Below are 23,000 nucleotides of genomic sequence, written 5' to 3'. Positions count from 1 at the left end.
CTGTTTTTTGTCTCCAATAGTTTCGTTAAAATTACTTCTACCAAAATGCTATGAAGTCCCAAAGCTATCTGATGATGGTTTCTCTCAGCTACGCCATTTCTCTTATTGTTGCCTTCTTGAAATGCTCCTTTTGTCCTATGAATGATTTTCCAATAGTTTTGGCATTATGCTGAAAGAAATGTTAGTGTAGGTAGGTTAAGTAGTGTGACACCTAGAATTATTTCAATAAGTTAATCAGCAGCAAGTAACTTTATTTCGGTTCGTTGAACCATAAAAGTGCAGAATACAAGTATTAAAAGGTTCTCTTGCTCCACATTTTATCCTCATCTAATGATTTCATCTCTGACTTTGGTTTGTGAGTCATAACCCGAGACGATAATTGATAAAGCAATGTATTTAAACATTTTAATTGCTTCACAAAAATATAAACAAAGTAAACAACATTTTAAGGCATCACTTCTGAAGCACAGGTTAATGCCACATATTTATTTTTTCATTATATTGCTTTTATCAAACAATCTGCTTATACATGCACAATTACTGAAAAACGTAGTAGTGGACAACAGCGCTGGCTTAATCTTTATGACACGCTAACAAAAGATGTGCCTCCAACAAATTCTTAACTATCATTAAGGAATAAGCTGATCTCAGAGGGTTACAGAGGGCGCAACATCACTATATAAACACAGTTAAAGTGTGGATTGCAATAACGAAGAGGGTCGTCCCTGTTCAGATATGATTCATCAGTATTACAAAAAAGACATATAAAAAATGTAAACATGTGGGAATTATGAAGCTTTTTCTTTTAAATCAACAAATTGGATGAGGTATTGTAAGTTTAACAACTCGCATGAGTTGGAAGGAGGCAGAAAAAGGGTAACTATCCAAAGCAGGAGACGCAAGCAAGGAGGGACAGGGTAAGGCACCAGCAAAAAAAAAAAAAATAACGAGCACCTTATTCTGGTGCCATGCGCTTTTTTCAGCTGTGCTCCCCTGCTACTGCTCAAGCAGAACCCGTCTAAACTTACTTTTGGTCGCAGAGGTCAGGTTCTTCTTGCCCTCTGTCAGCAGCTCTTTAATAAACTTGTTGGTTTTTTCCAGCTCCACCTCGTGAGCTCGTATCGTTTCCAGCAACCACGTACTGTCCAGGTAGCAGTCGCTGAACTCCCGTGGCTGCAATCCCATGATTAAAAAGAGTTTGATATCTCCGATTGACTCTGCCGAGCGAGATGCCGGCCCTGCTCCCGAAGTATGCTCAGCAGCAGCACCCTCTATAAGGGGGTGTGGAGGACAGATGAAAGCTCTGTTGGTGAAGGGACAAGGGAGAGATAGCAGCACTGCCTTAGAATTGGGATAGCAGCAGCGATGGCATCGGAGCAGGCCCAGCACCCGGCCTCCACCACATCCCCAAAACAGTAAAGTAACCTCGGCCATGCAGATCCCCAGGTGTCCCGCAAGTGGTGTGCGGTGCTAAAAATAATTTTTTTAAAGCAGGCATCTCGGAACGGTGGCGGGGGCGGGCAAACACGGCACAGGAAGACGTAATATAAATGAGACAACAGCGTCAGTGGTGTGTGTGTGTACTTGCGCACTGAAAATAAAAAAACAATCATTGGCCACGCGGGCGAAATTGAGGCAGACGCGGCCGCGATTCACAAAAGCTTTGAAATAACAAAAGCATTAACATACACAAGCTTTGGCAACGCGGCCGCGAAAGTGAAAGTGACTACGGTGCTACGGAGGAAAGACTCATGGCGCTGCGCGCGTGCACGTTCACGTGCACTGCAGCTTTAGGCCACGGCAGCACTTTGAAAAGCCTGTATACAAAATGTCTCGGCCAGATCAGCGCAAGCGCTGGATCAGGTCGAGACCTAAAAACAGTGGGGCTACTGGCTTTATCAAGTGGTCAGGACATGAACATATATTAGGAAGACTTATTGGCTTTGTCAGAGAATAACAAATAAGTGCAATCAACTGAATATTTTATATATTCGCACACTGCAATGTTTTTAATAATCGTTACTGTCAACATTTTTCAGTAAAGCATTTTTTTTTTAATCATTTCGTAGTATTTAAGAAAACATTTTTGAGGCCACAAACCATTTCTATATAACCAACTACGAATTGTCCCTGCACTCCATCTGAAAAGCATATTACCCCAGTTGGAGTGCTTAACCCTTTCGCTGCTAGGACCCCTTCACCCCCCCGCCCCTCCCCCCCCCCCCTTGCTAAGCCTTTTTTTTTGGCTATTTGGCGTTTAGGACCCTGTAACTTTTTGTCCAAATAAGGTCTCCACGCCAGATTTGCGTCCATTTCTTTCAACATCATAGGGATTTTAAAGGTACCCAGGGCTTGTGGATTTCCCTGAAGGGGACTCAGAAATTAGCCAAAATACAGCTGAATGTTTTTTTTGGAGGAAAAATGCGAGAAAAGTGCTGGAGAAGAAAGCGTCTGTTTTTCCCTGCAAATGGTATCAAAGGGTTTGTGATGCTGAAATCACCATCTTCACAGCTTTCAGGGACAGGCAGACTTTTGTCAGAAAACCAAAATTTTTTTACACAGTTTTGGCATTTTACTTGGACATAGCCTATTTTTTTCAAATTTTTAGGTCGAGCCTACAGTGCTTGCACTGTCAGGCGATTTGTTGGATGTATTTGTGGGGTCCGACTCCTACCACGTTTTTGGATAGGCTATTGTGTTTGTCCTTTAAACATCAGAGCCTGCAAATGGTGGGTGTATGTCCCACCTTTTTTCAAAAGTTAACTCCCCTGGAGTATTGCCACAGTAGCGAGCAGCGGTGCGTACAGCAGCAGCTGCTGCTACTGTGGGAGACACGCTTTGCTCCAATAGCTCGTCAATCGATGGGTAAGTATTGGGCGGGAACTATCTTTTCAAGCTGTCAAATATGAATTAGCTTGATGACTTTCTTCCCCGTTTTGCCAGCATGCTTATAATTGGATTCCTGCACTTTGTAGCTCCTTTTTAGGTCTCGCCTAGCGAAGCAGCGCATGCTCTGCTCGCCTTGGTGAGATCTGTTGTTGCCGCTTTCTGTGCCGAAAGGTGGAGGAGATAGGACATGTGTACGCGCACGGCAGGCAGCGTTAGCACAGGGGACAGCGTACGGCTTGGCTCACCTCAACGTGCGCATGGCGTGCTTTCGCTTTCCCCTGGAAACAGACATGGCCTCCGAGACTAAGCGGCAGGTAAGGGTTCATTCCTTCTCGGCTTATTAATGCATGCAGTCAGTTTTCCAGCTGCCCGAAGAGATACTTTGGTTTCTGGATGCCTGGAATTTCTCAATGTCCTACTTTAGAAATTTTAAATCGAATGTATTAGATAAGTGCTCTTCCACTCCAAAGGAAAAGCCATACAGCTCTCACTTTCTATTCGTTTGTGACTAAACTCTAAGCTACGTCACGCATAAAACATTCAGTTACAGCCAAGAAAATTCTTATAAACAAGCACAAAGTTCCTGTTTGCCATAGGCAAGGCAAGGTACATTAATTAACTTCCCAAAAGTTATATAAAGGAGGCTTCGCACATCTTTTTTTTTTTTAGCCTCTTGTACTCAAAGATAACAATTTGGAAACCCGACACAGATGGAGACTCGGAACGTTCTAGCAAGCTACAGTTCTCCAAGTGGGCACCATATGCTACTGAAGATCTATACAAGAAAAACAATATTTAAGCATTTTAAGGTTTCAGTCCTTCATGCAAAGACCTAATTGACTCAAGAGATATCGTTCCATTACTTGATGATTTTACCGTAAAAAGGTAGGATGAAGTTGGCATGTGGGAAGAATACTTTACAGGAAGCACAATTAAAGCCCTGAAGGTTAATTTCAAAGTCCATATTGGAGCATAGCCGTTGGTAGAATGGCACATACAATAACATTTTAGCACACTAGCATTGGCACAATAGAACTTGGTAATTTGGTTTATAGCAAGCTATCAAATAGAAATTAATTGGACAATGGTATCTTATCACATAACTCAAAGTTATAATGGACGATATTTCCTACAATTGGCAAGAACTGGCTTTATCATAAGTCTGTTTGTAGTGAGGTGTGGAAATTAAATGCTTAATGCATAAGCACTACTAACGCAGAGGAAAATAAACCTATTTGAAAATGGATGCAGTATAATACATAGTACCAATGCCATCAGCTCAGGTCTGCCTCCATTGCCCAATTGATAAGATTCGGCTTTTTGTGGCACATAGCATGGTTACGTCCAAAATTTTATACATTAAAAAAATTAAAAAATTGCCCTGGTTTTTTAATTGACCCTCCTACCTAATAACTAGCCTACACTGACCTCTCATAGTTGATAGATGATTCTAATTGCAGACTCCTCACATTTACGAGGCACAAACTGAATCAGGAAGCTTTAGATAGAAGCCCTCCCGCACATCATGTGGTGGTGTACAGCTCCAAGTAGGCTGTGTTTTACTCAGGAAGTGAGAGAGACACTTATTAGTTCCTTTCCGCACCCTGACATGCAGATCCAGAGCTCCACTCCCACTTGCATTGGTCTTTTATTGGCTCCCAAAATGAAATCCAATGTGCAATGGAACAATGCCCCCGCCTACAACTGCACTTTTCGAACCATGGAGTGACTGCAGGGTCGTCACAGTCCCTGTACAAGTTACATCTTTAGTGTCTGGGTTCAGGGCACAACTCAAAGTCATGTGATGAGTGCGCCCTCATGCACCCAAAGTTGATCTAGGGCCATGAAAGCTAAATTTCAAACACAGGAAGAAGTCCTAGGCCTCACCAAAGTCCTTCTTCAAGTTAAGAATGTAGACCAACTGCCAAGGCAACTTGCAAAACAAGTCTTCACAATCCAAGTCCTCCAGGAGTTCAACCATCCTTCCTCTCTAGCAGTAGGGAAGTTGTGAGAGTGAAAAGGTACCACTCAATGTTGATCCAGTACCTACATTTCCTGATGCACCCAAAGTTCCAAACCATTGGTGGTATCACAGCAGATCATGGCCTTTAATAAGACCATGCTGCATATCTTTGGCACTCTTCCTGTTCCCTGTGGAGCATCTACAGGTCCCAATGATCCATATGTACCATCAACTAAATTACTTCTAGCAGATCTTTTCTCTGAGCCGTCTGAACCCCTTGGACCAGAGCCATCACAGGTTAAGCACCAAGTCAGAGATCCAGATCTGTCCCTCTTTCTTGCATGGTCACACCCCGAATCTGCTACAGCGCAACCGGAATCTGGGCCTATTCTTTCACTACTACAGAGCACAGGACTCCTGTACACCTTCACACCTCTGCCTCGCTTGTCCAAAGTGCTGAAGATGATCAGGCCCAAATCATCCTAGTAGCTCCATATGGGCCAGGAGTCTCCCAACAACTATGGAATAATTTTTCTGCCCACGTCAAAGTTACACCACTAACACACATTCGGTTTTTAGGAAACCCTCAACGCCCTTATTTCACTAACCTCTTTCCATTCAGTGCACATCTATTTAGTGCTGGGTCTCATTATTATTGCAGATTCCCACATTTTGTAAGACTGTTCCCAGCACCAAGATACCTTGAGGTGAAGTTATGCTTTATAAATAACAAATACACAGAGCAGCAGTAAGGAGGTATATTACAAGTTAGGTTATTAAACTACTGCCTGTCCCAGTATACAAGGTTAAGGATTAGTAACTTTAATTCAAATGTGAAGATGTCCAACAAATAGAATTAAAATGCTAAATAGAATAACAGATTAGGAAACTGCATAGAAACAAAATATGACAGTTGGTGTCAATTTGGATGTTGAAGGCGAGTAAAGGATCTTCATGTCCCCTTGCCCTGAAAAGCAGACCACATTTAGTAGCCCTACCACAGAGTGAAATCTAAATAGGTGGAAAGAAACAAACGTGCACTGGATCTTTTGCAATACAGTGTTTGTTGGGTGGCCAGCAATGGTGAAAGAAGTTTTAGATAGGACTATTTTAAGATCCAGTATCTACAAACAGATGGCTTTTGTCACCTCTAACTATGTTAAAACAAGCATTTGCATTGCAATAGGTATCGCATTTACACGAGTGAGCTATTGTCTTTTTAAATGACAATGCTTATTTTTATGTTTTGGTTTTTAAAACATAAAAGGCATCGTCATTTACAATGCCAGTAGCTTAAACTCGCATAAATGCGAGACCTATTGCTTTGCAAATGCTGGTTTAATATAGAGAAAAAGACAGGGCAGTCAGACAAACCTGTCACATACATACCCTCTGGTTTCTTAAGATTCGGACACCGTTCAAACATGGCGGCATTATATTGAGAGGTTTACGTGCAGAATAGGACTTAGTCCTTTGTTTATTTCTGTATGCTTGCATTTCCATGTGTTTTTTTGGCATCTCGTCTTACTGGTGTTGAAAGCCGGACTTGCCGCACCACAGGACATGCTGTTCGAGTCCCTGTACATGCACCTATTTTCATATACATTTGAATGTTTTTCACTCCAGATTGGCGCTTACTATGGACTTCTGACAGCTGCCCGCATTTACCGAGTGAATGTTTCTTCTTTACACGGTGGGGATGACTGACATCCGAAGATGTACTTCGTCTGCCTGCTCGTCTGACTGAAAGCCCAGATGAAATAAACAATATCAGGTTTACCGCCCAGTTGGTGCTTCACCCACTAAAAGCATAGCATGTATAATTTAAACAACACTTTGCTATTGGTCTCAGTCTTATTGATAACAAAACAGCAGAGTCAACAATGGACTAAGTGGACATATGGAATGTGGGTCCCATAAATTGGTGAGGAATTGATGGCCCCGGGTGCTGTAGACCAACAAATTCTGTTTGGCATCACGATTAAATTAATTGGGAGGAGGGGCTGCTCTAACTCAGGTTGGGTACAAAAGGGGGTGGTAATGGACGGAGCATCAGAACCAATCAAACACTCACACCCAGTCAACAGATCTGGGTTTGATCCATCACCGTTCTTTAGCCCACTCTGCCACCCCAGTTCAGACATGGCCATATGCAAATCAGTCTGACCCTGTGCCTCATGGGAACAGTCCAGCCCGAACTGCCAAGCCATGCCTTCCCTGGACCGGAAACAAGCTTCCTAGGACCGGTTTCTGGTTTCCGTCCATCACCACCCCCTTTTGTACTGCTTTGTTCGCCATAAGTTGGCAGGGTATGCTCAGACGTGAGTCCCTTGCTTACTTTGCCACTGGATTCAAGCAATGTTGGCTCCGCCCCCTGTGGTGCGACTGATGACCCTGGCCTGTTCTGTGAATAGGGAGAGGGGCTGAGCAAAACAAAGTGCTCAGGAACCAGTTGTATCTGGTTCGCCCCTTCCCTGCACCTCTGAGACAAAGGGATTTGGTGTATAAAAGAGGGGCTGTGACCCCATGAAAATGTTCTTGCGTTCTGTCTTGAATCTACCAGGGGCGTGCTGCTGCTGGGGCCCAGGGGAAGGCTTGCCTCCCTGGGCCCTGCCCAGCCCCTGGATGCCCTGGATACTGGAGGACTTTACTTCTAGCGCCTGGGGAGCGCTTTATTGCTTGTTCTCCTTTGGATCCTGACAGAGGGGGGCTCGCTGCTGGTGGGGCCCAGGAGGGACCGCCATGGGGGCTACCTCCCTGCTGGAGGGCCCTGTGTGCTGGCCACTGGGCCCTGCCTTGCCCCCCTGATGCCTCCAGGACTGCTGGGAGCTTGGGCTCTTTATTATTGCTTTTGCCAAGGCTTGGCTATAGTCTTCCAGCGCCTGAGCGCTGTATTCTGCTTTCTAAAATGGCCCAGCTGAGGAGGAGCACGGGGGCTCCGCAGCGTGGCGCAGCAACCTTTCCCGGGGTAGTCCCGACGTAGGGATCCCCCCCCCCATGATGGAGTGGAGAGAGGCGGGAGCCCAACCCGCATGTTGCCGCTTGTGATTGTTTATGGTGCGCGGGTGCCCACCCCGCGATTTCCCGGGTTTGGCAGGTGCCCACCCCGCTGGTGCCTTTGTTTTATTGCGGGTGCCCACACCGCGATTATTGAAGGAAAATCACCGCCGCGACCCGAGTAATGGCCGCCGACCCGGAAGCCAGGCCAGGATCGCCTGCTTCTGGGCGGGGCCGGCGGCCGGACCGGAAGTTATCGATGCAGGGCTCCCATGAGGCAAGGGGAGCCCCGGTGTGCCAAGGGGGAGGACGGGAGCCTACCCCGCCTCCCCGAGAAGTGAGGACGAGTCCCGGGTCCCAGGAGGGGGCCCGGGTGAAGCGTAGTGCAGCGGGCTCTACATCGAAGCCCTGGTCCCAGGAGAGGGACCGTGGGAGAGCCGTCAGGAGCCGCCTTGTGGATAGAAGGAGCCCGGTGAGTAAGGGCTTCCCTTTTGATGGTGCCTTGTTTACGGGCCGCTCCAACGGGGGCATTGCTATTCAAGAGTCCCCCGAGTGGGACTCCAACCTTTTGGGGGTATTATTCCTCGAGTCCATGACCAGGACTCCAACGTCTAGGGGCAGCCTTTCACTTTGCGGAGTCCAGAGGGACTCCAACAACGGGGCGAGTATTTGTTTAGAGCCCCGAGGCTCCAACGCTTGGGGAAATGTGTATGTTTTAGAGCCTAGGTGGCTCCCACGTCTTGGATACTGTATCAGGGGCCATTGAGAGCCCATGCCTATTTGCCTTCCCAGCTGCGCAGCACTTAGTGCCAGCTGCAGCGTTTAGGCCCTGTCCTTGTCCCCAGCTGCCCAGCAAGTAGTGGGCAGCTGCTACGTTTAGGTTCTGGCGCAACCTGGACTCTAATGTGATTTTGGTGCTAGGAAATGTACGGTGTAGTATGTTTTGCGCACCCTGTGTTCATGCTTTTGGTGCTAGGAAATGTACTGTGTAGAGCATGTTTTGCGCACCCTGTGTTTTATACCTCTAAATGTGGTCATTTCTGCCTAGGAGGTTGTTTTACCTGTTTAGGTTGGTGTTAAGGAGATTGTACTTCCCTGTGCGATATGCGCCCTAGTGTAGTTATACTTAGGTGGTTAGGTCTAATGCGTTAGACTAATGAGAAATTGCATAATGTGTTTATGCCCCTGTGATGGATGCAGGATAGGTTTTATACCTGATGCTAGTGTGATGACGCTGAGGTCATTATTGCGCCAGTAGTTACTGGTTGTGTTCTACAGTGCTAATTTGTGTTATGTTCTACATGTACACTTGGTGATTTGTGCTAATTCTGACAGTGGCCCATGTGGCCCTGTCCCGTGTAAATAGTCCCTTGTAAAATTCTGCCCAGTGCCAGTTGGCACAGTGTAAATTATGTGAATATTATCTAATGTGTTTTGGTATAATACAAAGGCTATTTTTTATATAATACCTTGTGTGGAGTTTCTTTTGTGGTGGGCCTTGGGTGTTGTTGCTGGGTGCGCGCGCAAACGCTTTACACATTGCCTCCGGGATAAGCCTGACTGCTCGTGCCAAGCTACCAAGGGGGTGAGCAGGGGTTATCTTGGGCGTGTAACTCCCCAGCCCTGACTAGAGTGGTGGTTTCTGCCTGGCTTTGGCGCAAGCCCTAGCCAACCAGAAATCCCATTTCTAACATTGGTGGCAGCGGTGGGATTAGGACTTGCGTTTGCGCAGTACCGCAGCAGCAACTGGCTGCACTACAAAACTCTGCAGTTAGATAATCACATGGTATAGGGATTATTGTTCTAAGTTTGTTCTTAAATGTCATTTCTGTGGAAATGTGTTTCTGGATTCACCAGTAAGGGTAGGATCCAGTGGTAGCAGCAGATGTGTGTCCAGTGCATGTATTCCCATTCCCAGTTCCCGGGGTAGTGGTACCTGTGTCACGTGGTGGTCAGGTTAAGAAATCAGGGGCGGTAGAAACTGTCTTACCAGTCTTGGAAGGGGTGGGGATGAATGTGTAATGCGCTGGATGAATGTGAACGTCCCATTCCCAGTTCCCAGAGTAATAGTACCTGTGTCACGTGGTGGTCAGGTTGAGAAATCAGGGGCGGTAGAAACTGTCTTACTAGTCTGGGGTGTGTGTGTGTGTGTGGATGAATGGTGTGAGTTCTCTGAAATAAGGAGCTTGCTGAATACTTTGGTGTGAGTTCTCTGAAATAAGGAGCTTGCTAGTTGATTGGGTGTGAGTTCTCTGGGATAGGGAGCTTGCATTGGGGAGTGATTCCAAAAGGAGTGGCTGAGGTGTCTTCCAGCCCAGCGTGGTGGGAGAGGTTCAGAGTAGCCCAGCTAGGTCTCGGTGTAGGGGCTCACGTCCTGTCTCTGCGGAGAAGGAGTGGGTGGGACTGCGTGTCTCCAGGTGCCCGAAACCCAGTCTCGGGGCCTGAATGGTTTCTTTAGGGAACATCAGGTCGGGGGCCTATGCTGTACCAATAGGTCATTTGAGGAGGATCTCCCAGTGTCTAGAGGACGTGGAGTGTCTGCAATCAGAGCTCCAGTAGTCCTGGTGTCTGGCGGTACCGCTCCAGTTGGGAGGGTGTGGAAGTCCAGAGGGAGGGGTGAGAGGGGGAGGGATTCCCCAGTGGGAACCAGTAGGTCAGGGACCAGCCGGGATGGCTGAGTCGCCACTGAGTGACCGTGGTGTCGCCACTTCTGTCCTGGGGGTCTGCACGCACTGTCAGATGGACAGGAGGTCGTGAGATCAGCGCCAGGCAGACTGTCACACGACCCATTAGTTATGTGTCACCCTCGTTAAGTTCTGGTTCGCCAGGCATCTGACCAAAGGGTACGTCCCTCGGTTGGGGAGCCAGAAGTCGGTGTTTCCGGATCTGGACGTAAGGGCAGCTGTAGCCCTGAGGGCAGGTGGGGCTCATCTTAAGTGAAGAGACCCTGCTCTACAGTGGAAGGGGGTGCAGAGGGAGGGAGTCCTCGCCTCTGACCCCTTGGATCCCAGGTGGTAGACCAGTTGGTGGAGAGAGGTCCTGAACTGGTGGGAGAGTTGTGTTCTGGTGGGTGCTTCCCTGGGAGGGTGCGGAACCCCAGAAGTAGAGGTAGGGTGGGGCATTCTTGCCCGTGACCTCTGGTCAGCCTGAGGGTATGGACCCTAGGTTGAAGGATCAGTGGTAGTTGGGAACTACACTGAGAGGGAGAGTGGAGAATGGCTTGTATGCCAGGGGTTACTACCCCCCACTCTGGGTTTGGCAAGGACCAGTGGTATCTGGGTGGCCTAGGGCCTGGTCCTGGCCATGGACAACTAGGGAGCACCAGTGGGGTAGCCTATTTGGGCCTGAGAGTTTGTTTCAGAGGGAACTACGTTGGTTCAGAGTGGCGTAGAACCGGAGGGTGTCCCTGCCGTGTGGGCCCGTGTCCGTGTTCTATCGCCCAAAGCAGGGAAGCCCATCACGGTGGTGAATGGTCTGCCCTGCGTTTTGGCTGGAAGGGGGTTGTGTTGGACTTGGCCCTTCTGGCAGGTTCCCCCCTGAACTTTTTGCTTTTTATTGTGACCGGATGTTAGTGATTTTTTGCTTCTGTGCACTTTACCACTGTGTCCCAGGGTAAAGTGCGTGCGTGTAGTGAAGTTGGCCTGCCCTCCCATAGGAATGCATGGGGGAATGTATGTGTCCCTGGTAGTTCCTGATGCGTGGGGAGTGCAGGTGCGAGTTTGGTAGGTACGGACTCGTGTGGTAAAATGTTGCGCGATGATGTGTGCGGCGTGCATGTATCTAGTGTGGAAGTGCCACCTCTAGAAGTGGACACTTCTGTGTGCAGTGTGAAATGAGTGCCTTGTCTGGCGATTGGCTGGCTGAGGTCATGTGACGGGCTAGGGAATCCCCAGAGTCAGGAGGAGTTACCCAGTGGTGAATAGGGAGATCAGCAGCCAGATGGGTGGGAGGAGTACACCTAGGACCTGAATAGGGCTGGGCTTTCCCCACACAATGTTGGCTCCGCCCCCTGTGGTGCGACTGATGACCCTGGCCTGTTCTGTGAATAGGGAGAGGGGCTGAGCAAAACAAAGTGCTCAGGAACCAGTTGTATCTGGTTCGCCCCTTCCCTGCACCTTTGAGACAAAGGGATTTGGTGTATAAAAGAGGGGCTGTGACCCCATGAAAATGTTCTTGCGTTCTGTCTTGAATCTACCAGGGGCGTGCTGCTGCTGCGGCCCAGGGGAAGGCTTGCCTCCCTGGGCCCTGCCCAGCCCCTGGATACTGGAGGACTTTACTTCTAGCGCCTGGGGAGCGCTTTATTGCTTGTTCTCCTTTGGATCCTGACAGAGGGGGGCTTGCTGCTGGTGGGGCCCAGGAGGGACCGCCATGGGGGCTACCTCCCTGCTGGAGGGCCCTGTGTGCTGGCCCTCGGGCCCCGCCTTGCCCCCCTGATGCCTCCAGGACTGCTGGGACCTTGGGCTCTTTATTATTGCTTTTGCCAAGGCTTGGCTATAGTCTTCCAGCGCCTGAGCGCTGTATTCTGCTTTCTAAAATGGCCCAGCTGAGGAGGAGCACGGGGGCTCTGCAGCGCGGCGCAGCAACCTTTCCTGGGGGAGTCCCGACGTAGGGATCCCCCACCCCCCGATGGAGTGGAGAGAGGCGGGAGCCCACCCCGCATGTTGCCGCTTTTGATTGTTTATGGTGCACGGGTGCCCACCCCGCGATTTCCCGGGTTTGGCGGGTGCCCACCCCGCTGGTGCCTTTGTTTTATTGCGGGTGCCCACCCCGCGATTATTGAAGGAAAATCACCGCCGCGACCCGAGTAATGGCCGCCGACCCGGAAGCCAGGCCAGGATTGCCTGCTTCTGGGCGGGGCCGGCGGTCGGACCGGAAGTTATCGATGCGGGGCTCCCCTGAGGCAAGGGGAGCCCCGGTGTGCCAAGGGGGAGGACGGGAGGCTACCCCGCCTCCCCGAGAAGTGAGGACGAGTCTCGGGTCCCAGGAGGGGGCCCGGGTGAAGCGTAGTGCAGCGGGCTCTACATCGAAGCCCCGGTCCCAGGAGAGGGACCGTGGGAGAGCCGTCAGGAGCCGCCTTGTGGAGAGAAGGAGCCCGGTGAGTAAGGGCTTCCCTTTTGATGGTGCCTTGTTTGCTATTCAAGAGTCCCCCGAGTGGGACTCCAACCTTTTGGGGGCATTATTCCTCGAGTCCATGACCAGGACTCCAACGTCTAGGGGCAGCCTTTCACTTTGCTGAGTCCAGAGGGACTCCAACAACGGGGCGAGTATTTGTTTAGAGCCCCGAGGCTCCAACGCTTGAGGACATGTGTATGTTTTAGAGCCTAGGTGGCTCCCACGTCTTGGATACTGTATCAGGGGCCATTGAGAGCCCATGCCTATTTGCCTTCCCAGCTGCGCAGCACTTAGTGCCAGCTGCAGCGTTTAGGCCCTGTCCTTGTCCCCAGCTGCCCAGCAAGTAGTGGGCAGCTGCTACGTTTAGGTTCTGGCGCAACCTGGACTCTAATGGGATTTTGGTGCTAGGAAATGTACGGTGTAGTATGTTTTGCGCACCCTGTGTTCATGCTTTTGGTGCTAGGAAATGTACTGTGTATAGCATGTTTTGCGCACAGTGTTTTATACCTCTAAATGTGGTCATTTCTGCCTAGGAGGTTGTTTTACCTGTTTAGGTTGGTATTAGGGAGATTGTACTTCCCTGTGCGATATGCGCCCTAGTGTAGTTATACTTAGGTGGTTAGGTCTAATGCGTTAGACTAATGAGAAATTGCATAATGTGTTTATGCCCCTGTGATGGATGCAGGATAGGTTTTATACCTGATGCTAGTGTGATGACGCTGAGGTCATTATTGCGCCAGTAGTTACTGGTTGTGTTCTACAGTGCTAATTTGTGTTATGTTCTACATGTACACTTGGTGATTTGTGCTTATTCTGACAGTGGCCCATGTGGCCCTGTCCCGTGTAAATAGTCCCTTGTAAAATTCTGCCCAGTGCCAGTTGGCACAGTGTAAATTAAGTGAATATTATCTAATGTGTTTTGGTATAATACAAAGGTTATTTTTTATATAATACCTTGTGTGGAGTTTCTTTTGTGGTGGGCCTTGGGTGTTGTTGCTGGGTGCGCGCGCAAACGCTTTACACATTGCCTCCGGGATAAGCCTGACTGCTCGTGCCAAGCTACCAAGGGGGTGAGCAGGGGTTATCTTTGGCGTGTAACTCCCCAGCCCTGACTAGAGTGGTGGTTTCTGCCTGGCTTTTGCGCAAGCCCTAGCCAACCAGAAATCCCATTTCTAACATTGGTGGCAGCGGTGGGATTAGGACTTGCGTTTGCGCAGTACCACAGCAGCAACTGACTGCACTACAAAACTCTGCAGTTAGATAATCACATGGTATAGGGATTATTGTTCTAAGTTTGTTCTTAAATGTCATTTCTGTGGAAATGTGTTTCTGGATTCACCAGTAAGGGTGGGATCCAGTGGTAGCAGCAGATGTGTGTCCAGTGCATGTATTCCCATTCCCAGTTCCCGGGGTAGTGGTACCTGTGTCACGTGGTGGTCAGGTTGAGAAATCAGGGGCGGTAGAAGGAATATGCTACTTACCAGTATTCATCTGTTCTTGGCATGTAGAGCTGCAGAGTTGTACACTTAGCATAGATCGCCATCTGGTGTTGGACCCGGATGTTTGCAGTTTGTTTTTGTTCTTTGGAAGTCACGAGTTCGGTGACTCCTCCTTCGGTCCGTACTGCGCATGGGCTTCGGCTCCATCCTCAGATTGTTTTTCGCCAATAGGGAAATGATGGAGCGTAGTAATAACAGTGAGAAACCCATGTGTGTTGTATCTAAATAAGATGGACTGGAACGGATACAGGTAGCCGGGGAGGCGGGTGGGCGTGTACAACTCTGCAGCTCTACATGCCAAGAACAGATGCATACTGGTAAGTAGCATATTCCGTTCGAGGCATATGAGCTGCAGATTGTACACTTAGCATAGATTATATAGCAGTACCCAACCTTAGCGGCGACCACCGGTATCCGTTGCAGCGGTTTGAAAAAGTGTCTTTAGTACAGCCTGGCCCACACTAGCTTGCTGCTTGGAATGCACATCTACACAGTAATGTTTTGTGAAGGTGTGCGGTGTTGACCATGTGGCTGCTTTGCAGATGTCATCTAAGGGTATGTTCCCTAGAAAAGCCATAGAAGCCCCTAACTTTCTAGTAGAGTGGGCTTTAGGTGGAACAGATAATGTTCTTTTTGCCTTTTGATAGCAAATTTGTATGCACTTTACAATCCACCTAGCTATCCCTGATTTAGAGATGGGGTTGCCTTTATGTGGTGGAGAGAAGGAAACGAACAATTGTTTAGTTTTCCTGAAAGGTTGCGTTCTTTGTATGTAGTACAGCAAAGCCCTCTTAACATCAAGTGTGTGTAAGGCCCTTTCTGCAACAGATTGAGGTTGCGAGAAAAAGACAGGTAATTCCACTGATTGATTGAGATGGAAGGGGGAAATGACCTTGGGCAGAAACTTCGGATTCGTACGAAGTATGACCTTGCTGTGATGTATTTGTAGGAAGGGTTCCTGTATAGTGAACGCTTGTATTTCACCAACCCTTCTAAGGGAAGTGATAGCTACGAGGAAAGCTGTTTTCCAGGTGAGGAACTGTAGCTCAGATTTATGCATTGGTTCGAAGGGTGGACCCATTAGCCGTGTAAGAACTACATTTAGATTCCACACAGGGGAAGGTGGTGCCCTGGGAGGAATTACTCGTTTAAGGCCTTCCATAAAGGCTTTAATAGCGGGCACTCTGAACAGTGATAAATGCTGTCTGTTTTGTAGATAAGCAGCAATCGCTGCTAGGTGTAGGCGTATGGATGAATACGCCAGGTTACACCTGTGAAGATGGAGCAGATAGCATATGATGTGCTGTATGGATGCATCTAAAGGGTTGATTGTATTGTTACGGCAGTAAATTACAAATCTTTTCCACTTTGCGGCATAGCATGCTCTAGTGGTAGGACGTCTGGCTTCCATGATAATGTTCATGCAATCAGGGGGAAGGTTAAGGTATCCAAATTCTAAGATTTCAGGAGCCAGATCGCAAGGTTGAGCTGAGCTGGGTCCGGGTGCCTGATTTCTCCATGGTTCTGGGTTAGGAGGCATGGGGACAGGTGCAGTTTTTGATGTGGTACCACCGATAGCTGTAGTAGTGTGGTGTACCACGGCTGCCTGGCCCATGTTGGGGCTACCAGAATGAGTGTGAGGGAGTGCTGCTGTAGCTTCCTTACCACTAACGGAATTAGTGGGAGAGGTGGAAAGGCGTATGCAAATCTGCCTGACCAGTTCATCCATATCGCATTGCCTTTGGAGAATGGGTGTGGGTATCTGGCGGCGAAGCTTGGGCATTTTTTGTTTTCGTGGGTGGCGAAGAGGTCTATCTGAGGATGTCCCCACTGTTGGAAGAATGGGTGAAGAACTTGTGGATGCAGTTCCCATTCGTGTAGTTGTTGCGTTTGTCTGCTGAGCAGATCTGCCATGGTGTTTTGTACGCCTGGAACGTGCTGTGCCAGGAGAAAGATGTTTTGGGGAATTGCCCATCTCCATATGCTCTGGGCTAAGCGGGAGAGCTGGGGAGAGTGTGTCCCCCCCTGTTTTTGGATATAATACATTGCAGTCATGTTGTCTGTGCGTATGAGGACTGCTTTGCCCGAAATCTGTTTTTGAAAGGATTTTAGGGCTAGAAAGATCGCCAAGAGCTCCAGATGGTTGATGTGGAGCGATTTTTGCTGTGGCGTCCATAGACCTTGCATTCTGAGGTGTAAGAGGTGCGCTCCCCAGCCGGAGAGCGATGCGTCCGCTGTTAGAATCACCTGAGGAACCGGGTCCAGGAACGGCCGCCCTTTGGAAAGGTTTGTGGTGTTCCACCACTGCAGAGAGTGATGGGTGCGGCCGTCCACCAACACCAGATCCGTCAGCTGACCCTGGGCCTGGTTCCACTGTCGTGCTAGGCACTCTTGAAGTGGACGCATGTGGAGTCTTGCATGGGGCACTATGAAAATGCAAGACGCCATCATTCCTATGAGCTTCATAAACACTCCTGCTGGAAGAGAGTGTTGAGGAAGGAATGTTTTGCGCAAGGCTTGTATGCTTGCGATTCTGGCTGAGTTTGGATAGGCAATACCTTTGGAGGTGTCTATAGTGGCCCCGAGATATTGCTTTGTGTGAGATGGTAGGAGGTGGGACTTTTGGTAGTTCAACGTGAAGCCTAGCCGGTGGAGTAGTTGAATGGTGCTGTTGGTATGTTGCGCACATTGGTTGTAGGACGCGGCTTTTATGAGCCAGTCGTCTAGGTAAGGGAAGACGTGAATATGTTGATGCCTGAGGTGTGCTGCTACAACTGCTAGGCATTTGGTAAACACCCGTGGCGCGGTGGTGACCCCGAAGGGGAGAACCGTGAATTGGTAATGCTGACCGTCCACCACGAACCTGAGGTACTTCCTGTGAGAGGGGTGTATTGGAATGTGAAAGTATGCGTCTTTCAGATCCAAGGTAGTGAGAAAGTCTCCCTGACAGAGGAGCGGGAGGACTTGTTGTAGGGTGACCATGTGGAAATGGTCTGAATGTATGTACGCATTTAGAGGCCGGAGGTCCAGAATGGGCCTCAGGGTCCCGTCTTTCTTTGGTATTAAGAAATACAGAGAGTAGACCCCTAGATTTTGCTGATTGAAGGGGACCTGCTCTATAGCGTGTTTTTGGAGGAGGGAGAGCACCTCCTGTTTGAGTAGTGTGGAATGTTCTTGAGACATTGGACGGTGCCTTGGTGGGATATTGGGTGGGGTAGATGTTAGCTCGAGACAGTACCCTGACCGAATAATTTGGGTCACCCATTTGTCCGATGTTATGGATTCCCATGCGTGGATAAAGTTTTGTAGTCTGCCCCCGACCGGAGTGGGATGGTCTGGGGGGAGTGAAGGGAAGTCATTGTGCGGGCGGCGTTGCAGAACGGGTGGTGTTAGTTTTGCCCCTGCCCTTATTGTTGTTGCCTCTGTAACCACCCCTTTGGTAGCCCTTTGAAAAGGTATTTTGAGGAGGGGACTTGTAGGAGGTAGAGGCGCTATCGGTGGAGTAGCCTCTGCCTGTGCTACGAAAGGATGAGCGTCGAAAGGAGCGTTTAGGGGCCTGTGATTGTAGTGCCCCCATAGACTTTGCTGTGTCTGTGTCCTTTTTCATCTTTTCTAATGCTTCGTCCACCTTTGGCCCAAAGAGAGTTTGTTGGTCAAAGGGGTGATTTAGTATGGACGCCTGGACTTCAGGCTTGAACCCTGAGATCCTGAGCCAGGCATGACGACGAAGCAGGACACTGGTATTTATGGCTCTAGAAGCCGTGTCAGCTGCATCGAGGGCACACTTAATGGAGGTGTTAGTAATTAGTTTACCCTCCTGTATCAGGTCATGAGCCTTGCGTTTGTGTTTTTCGGGGAGGTGCTGCATAAGAGCCTCAAGCTCGTCGTAGTGTGCTCTGTCATAGCGCGCAAGTAGCGCTTGTGTATTTGCAATGCGCCACATGTTTGCAGCTTGGGAGGCGGTGCGTTTGCCATACGCGTCTAGAAGTTTGGATTCCTTATCTGGCGGTGGGGCTTCTCCTGAGGACTGGGAGTTAGCCTGCTTTCTAGCTGTGGACACAACTAGGGAATCTAAGGGAGCAGGGCCCTTAATGTATGCAGGGTCTGTGGGTGCCGCCTTGTACTTTTTTTCTATTCTAGGGTTCAATACCCTGGCCCTGACCGGGTCTTTGAACACCTCTGCAGCATGCTTGGTGACACCTTTAAGCATGGGCAAGATAGATGTGGACTTGTCCTGAATGTCAAATGTGTCCAGTAGGAAGTCGTCTTCCACTGGTTCACTATGCATTTCCACCCCATGGTAGTGTGCTGCTCTCTGCACTAAGTGGTGAAACCCTAAGGAGTCCTCAGGGGGAGACGGCCTGGATGGGTATAGGTCGTCCTGAGGCATATCCGGTATGTCAGGGTTTTGGTAGTCTTCCCATGGGTCTGGGGTCCCCGGTGGAGTGGGGTCCATTGGGGCGTCCGCCGGGTCATAATCTGGATCCCCGTAATCCGGATCTGGGGACGGGGTCGGGGAGCGATGAGGTAAGGGTGGCGGAGACCTGGGAGGGGGAGGGGGTGGAGGAGGTGGAGGAGGCGGAGGAGGAGGTAGTGGGGAGGGCACTCTGAGAGGAGAAGTAGCAGAGTCCTTCCGCTTGGGCGGTGGAGGAGGAGCCGGTGTGTCAAGACGTCTTTTCTTGACAACTAAAGTCAATAGGCCAGTCTTTGGATCTTTAAATAGAGTCTTTTGCAAAGGGTCTGGTGTAAAGAGGTCCAGTGGCACCGAATCTTCCGCTGGCGCCAATGTTTTCGGAGCCGAGGGTTTCGATGGTTTCTGTGCGCCATGCTTTTTTGGAACCTCTGGTTTTTTCGGCATCGAAGGAGTTTTCGGCGCCGGAGCGTCGGTGCCGACAGATTTGTGTTTGTGTTTTGTCGGCACCGAGAGTCCAGGCTTCGGCACCGGTGGCTTCGGAGTCGAGCTGGGTATCACTTTCTTTGGTGCCGGATGGTGTTTTTCGGCACCAGGCGTCGGCTGGCTCGAGCCCGAGCTGCCGTGAGACTTCTGAGGCTTCGACACCGGGCCCGAAGGTGGGGTGATATGTTAGACCTGTCAGCCCTTTGGGTGGTCCCTCCTCATCATTATTTATTTTGTCCCACTTTTGCCTCAAACCCTGTTAGTATTTTTCCTTTTTGGGAACCACCAGACTTTTTAGTGTTGATGCAGGGTCAGGGAGCCATTTTCCCTACCCCTGGAACTTCTGTCTGAGGGCCTGAAGCACAAAATGGTGGCCACCTGTGACATCATCAGAACCCACTCGAACCTACCAGCACCTTCCAGAACATTCCAGAACCCTGTGACAGTTGGAGGCGGTTTGGAATGTTGAGAAGCTAAGCCAGAGTTGACAGTTGGAGCTGGCAGTTGGCACCTGACTGGTGAAGAGAGAGCAGCAGAAACCTGAAGGAGGAAGGAGTGAGGCAGCAGGGGTGGAAACTTGTGCCTGGAGTGGGGTCCATAAACCCACCCTTGATACTAGTCCCTACTGACTGAGCACAGCCTGGAGCCCTGTGTGGGAGAAAGCAAGAAAAACCATCTTAAGGACCTGGACAGCAGGAACAGGCCTTAAAAGGAAAGAACAGCAAGTACCTGACCTGGTTACTGGTAACTACCTGAAGTCCGACGTCGAGAAGCCTAGAGACCTGGAGCCCGAGGTGGAGAAGCGGCGCTGACTGGAAAGCAGACGTCGTACCCGGAGCCGCCAGAGGTCGAGAGAGGGCGCCGACGGAGGTCGTGGAGAGTACCAGAGGTCGAGGAGGAAGTCACCCGAGGTCGAGTGAGCGGCATCGACGGGGGAGTGAAGTCCGCCCTCCGGAGTCGCCGGAGACCGAGGTGAAGCGTGCCGGAGGTCGGGAGTGGAGATCGCACTCCGGAGTCGCCGGAACCTGAAGAGAATCGTGCCGGAGGTCGGGAGTGGAGGTCGCACTCCGGAGTCGCCGGAACCTGAAGAAAGGAGCACCGGAGGTCGGGAGTGGAGATCGCACTCCGGAAGTCGACATCGAGCCAAGGCCGCCCGACGTCATCGAACCGGAGCCGCCCGAAGTCGACATCGAGCCAAGACTGCCCGACGTCATCGAACCGGAGGTCGACATCGAGCCGAGGCCGCCGACATCGAACCGGAACCGCCTATCGGCGTCGTCAAGACCTGACATTGAGCCGAGGCCGCCGACATCGAACCGGGGCCGCCTCACGGCGTCGACACGACTCCAGCGGCGTCGGAACTTCATAAAAAGGGCAGTAAGTGGAGTAGAGGGCGCCTAAGGCCCTGTGAAGCCCTGAGAGACTATCCTAGGGGCTAGAGAGGTGCTGGAACCAGCTTGATTGTGCCAGGGGTGAGCTGAGACTAATACAGAGAGGTTGTGTAGTGTGGGAGAGCCAGATCTCTAGATTCCCCCTTGACCTACCTCAGTTTAGGCCTCAGCCTTGTCCAAGCCAGGGAGTATACCCCTCAGGCCATCCATCTAACCACAAGCTGTGACTGGGCCAAATCAGCCCATAGTATTCTAAATGTGATCTGATTTTACAAATGTCATTGTTGGCTGATATTATTTATTGAGGGTACTGTATTTATTGTATTTATCTAAGTTATTCCTGTGATGTATTTATTGTCCTGAGCTAACTTATTCCTGCACAGTATTTATTCCCTCACAGTATTTATTTGACCTGATCCTATTTATTGCACCTGTAAAGTGTTATTATTTATTTGACCTGCACTTTTTAAGAAAAAGCTTTGTGTACTGTGATTGTATTATTATTTATTTAATCAGCAACTAAGAGAAAAGAAGATAAAGAGATATATTTTCAGTATAATTTTTAAGGTGTAGTGTCGTTTTTGGAACGGATGCACGCATGGTTATTGTGTGGGTATGACGTATGCTTAACACGGTGCCTGACCCCTGACCACTCGAGCCAAGCTACCACAGTGTATGTCTGGAAAAATCCCATTTCCACCACCCTTCCGGTGTGGGAGTGGGGTTTTTCTAACATAATTGGTGTTCAGCGGTGGGATAGAGCTGTGCTTGCGTCCACTCAGACAATAACTGTGGGTAGTCCATAGGCCTACACCGGGAGTTTTCTCAAAGCGGACTTCCTAATTCTGAGTTTTGTTTTTTCCAAATTTACTCTGGTGGTGGGAGGAGGTATTACAAAAGGTACCCCCCTGCATAGCTTCTGTAAACACCTGTCTTCTATTCTGAGTGGGCAAAATGGAGTTTGTGTTGGAAGACCTGGAAACTTATACTGTGGCCCAACTCAGAGAGTTTTGTCAGAGAGAGGGGGTGTATTGTCCCCAAGGGGCCAAGAAGGGTTAACTCCAGACCAGCTTGAGGGCTTGGGGGGAGGCACGACGAGAAAGTAAGGCTGAGCAGGAGGACAGGGATGGTGAGCCTGACAGCGAGGGGGCTGGGTTGTACCAACCTGAGGTGGGGAACCTGTTAGCGGGGCCCAGAACCATTTCCAGGAAGGGCAGCACTGTCTCTAGCGGTGGCTTATCTGAAACAGAGTTAACTGACCGGAGGGAGAAAAGACAGCTCACATGGGAGTTGGCAAAGCTGGAGAAAGAGAAGGAGGGACAGAGGATGGCTCACGAGTTGAGGCTGAGGGAGATAGATCTTCAGATCCTACAAGTCGGGGCACACCCTGTTCCTAGTGGTGGCAGCGAAGGTAGAGAAATCACCAGGGAACCCAAACCCTATCTGCCGAAAGACATAGTAGCTAGCTATAGTGCGGGCGACGATGTTGCCAAGTGGCTAGCGGCCTATGAGGTCTCTTTAAGGGCCCATGGGGTTCCGGAGAAGTACTGGGGAGGGGGATTGTACAAATACATGCCTCCAGCTGGTAGGGATGCATTATTGGCCCTAGAGCAGGATGAGCAGACCCACTACCCCACCATGAAAGAGGCGCTCGTGAGAAAGTTTGGACTAACGCCCGAAAAGTACAGACAGAAGTTCCGGGGTAGTCACAAACTGGGCACACAGAATTGGGTGGACTTCCTGGACTATGCAAAGAAGGCACTAGAGGGTTGGATTCAGGGCAGTGAAGTGAGGAACTACGAGGGGTTGTTTGATTTAGTACTGAAGGAACACCTGCTCGAAAAATGTTTCCCTGAACTGCGTCAACACCTGGTGGATAGCAAGCTGACCAATCCCCGGAAGCTTGCTGAGGAGGCGGACATTTGGGCTAGTACCCGGGTGTCCACAAGGGGGACTGGAGGGGATACTCAAAAGGCCGGACAGGGCGCCCCCCAGAAGAAAGAGGGAGGGGAAAAGAAAAAGGAGTTCTCCAAAGGCCCCCAAAATAACTTCCAAGGAAAGGGAACAGGATTCACCCCTAGGGCTAACCCACCCAGAAACCCTAATCCTGGCCAGAGTCAGCAGCCAAGGGTTGTCCATTGCTACGAGTGCGGTGGCGTTGGACACTACAAGGGAGATGCGAAGTGCCCGAAACGACCACCCCCTCCCATTGGAGGAAAGACCCCCGGAGTAGCTAGTGCAGTGCTCGGGGA

At 49.8% G+C, this 23,000-nt stretch overlaps 1 protein-coding gene across 1 annotated transcript in view; it reads right to left on the bottom strand.

Moving 5' to 3' along the window:
* LOC146869512 (E3 ubiquitin-protein ligase TRIM38-like) overlaps positions 1-23,000 on the bottom strand; it is an 80,888-nt gene that overhangs the window by 7,097 nt on the left and 50,791 nt on the right. Inside the window, exon 5 of the mRNA XM_085637324.1 lies at positions 1,029-1,271. Within this exon, the coding sequence (XP_085493450.1) occupies positions 1,029-1,271 (243 nt within the window). The remainder of the gene's footprint in view (positions 1-1,028; positions 1,272-23,000) is intronic.

Source organism: Triturus cristatus, chromosome 1_1 (genome assembly GCF_964204655.1).
Source record: "Triturus cristatus chromosome 1_1, aTriCri1.1, whole genome shotgun sequence".
NCBI lineage: Eukaryota > Metazoa > Chordata > Amphibia > Caudata > Salamandridae > Triturus > Triturus cristatus.
This window is presented reverse-complemented; position numbering and strand designations above follow the sequence as displayed.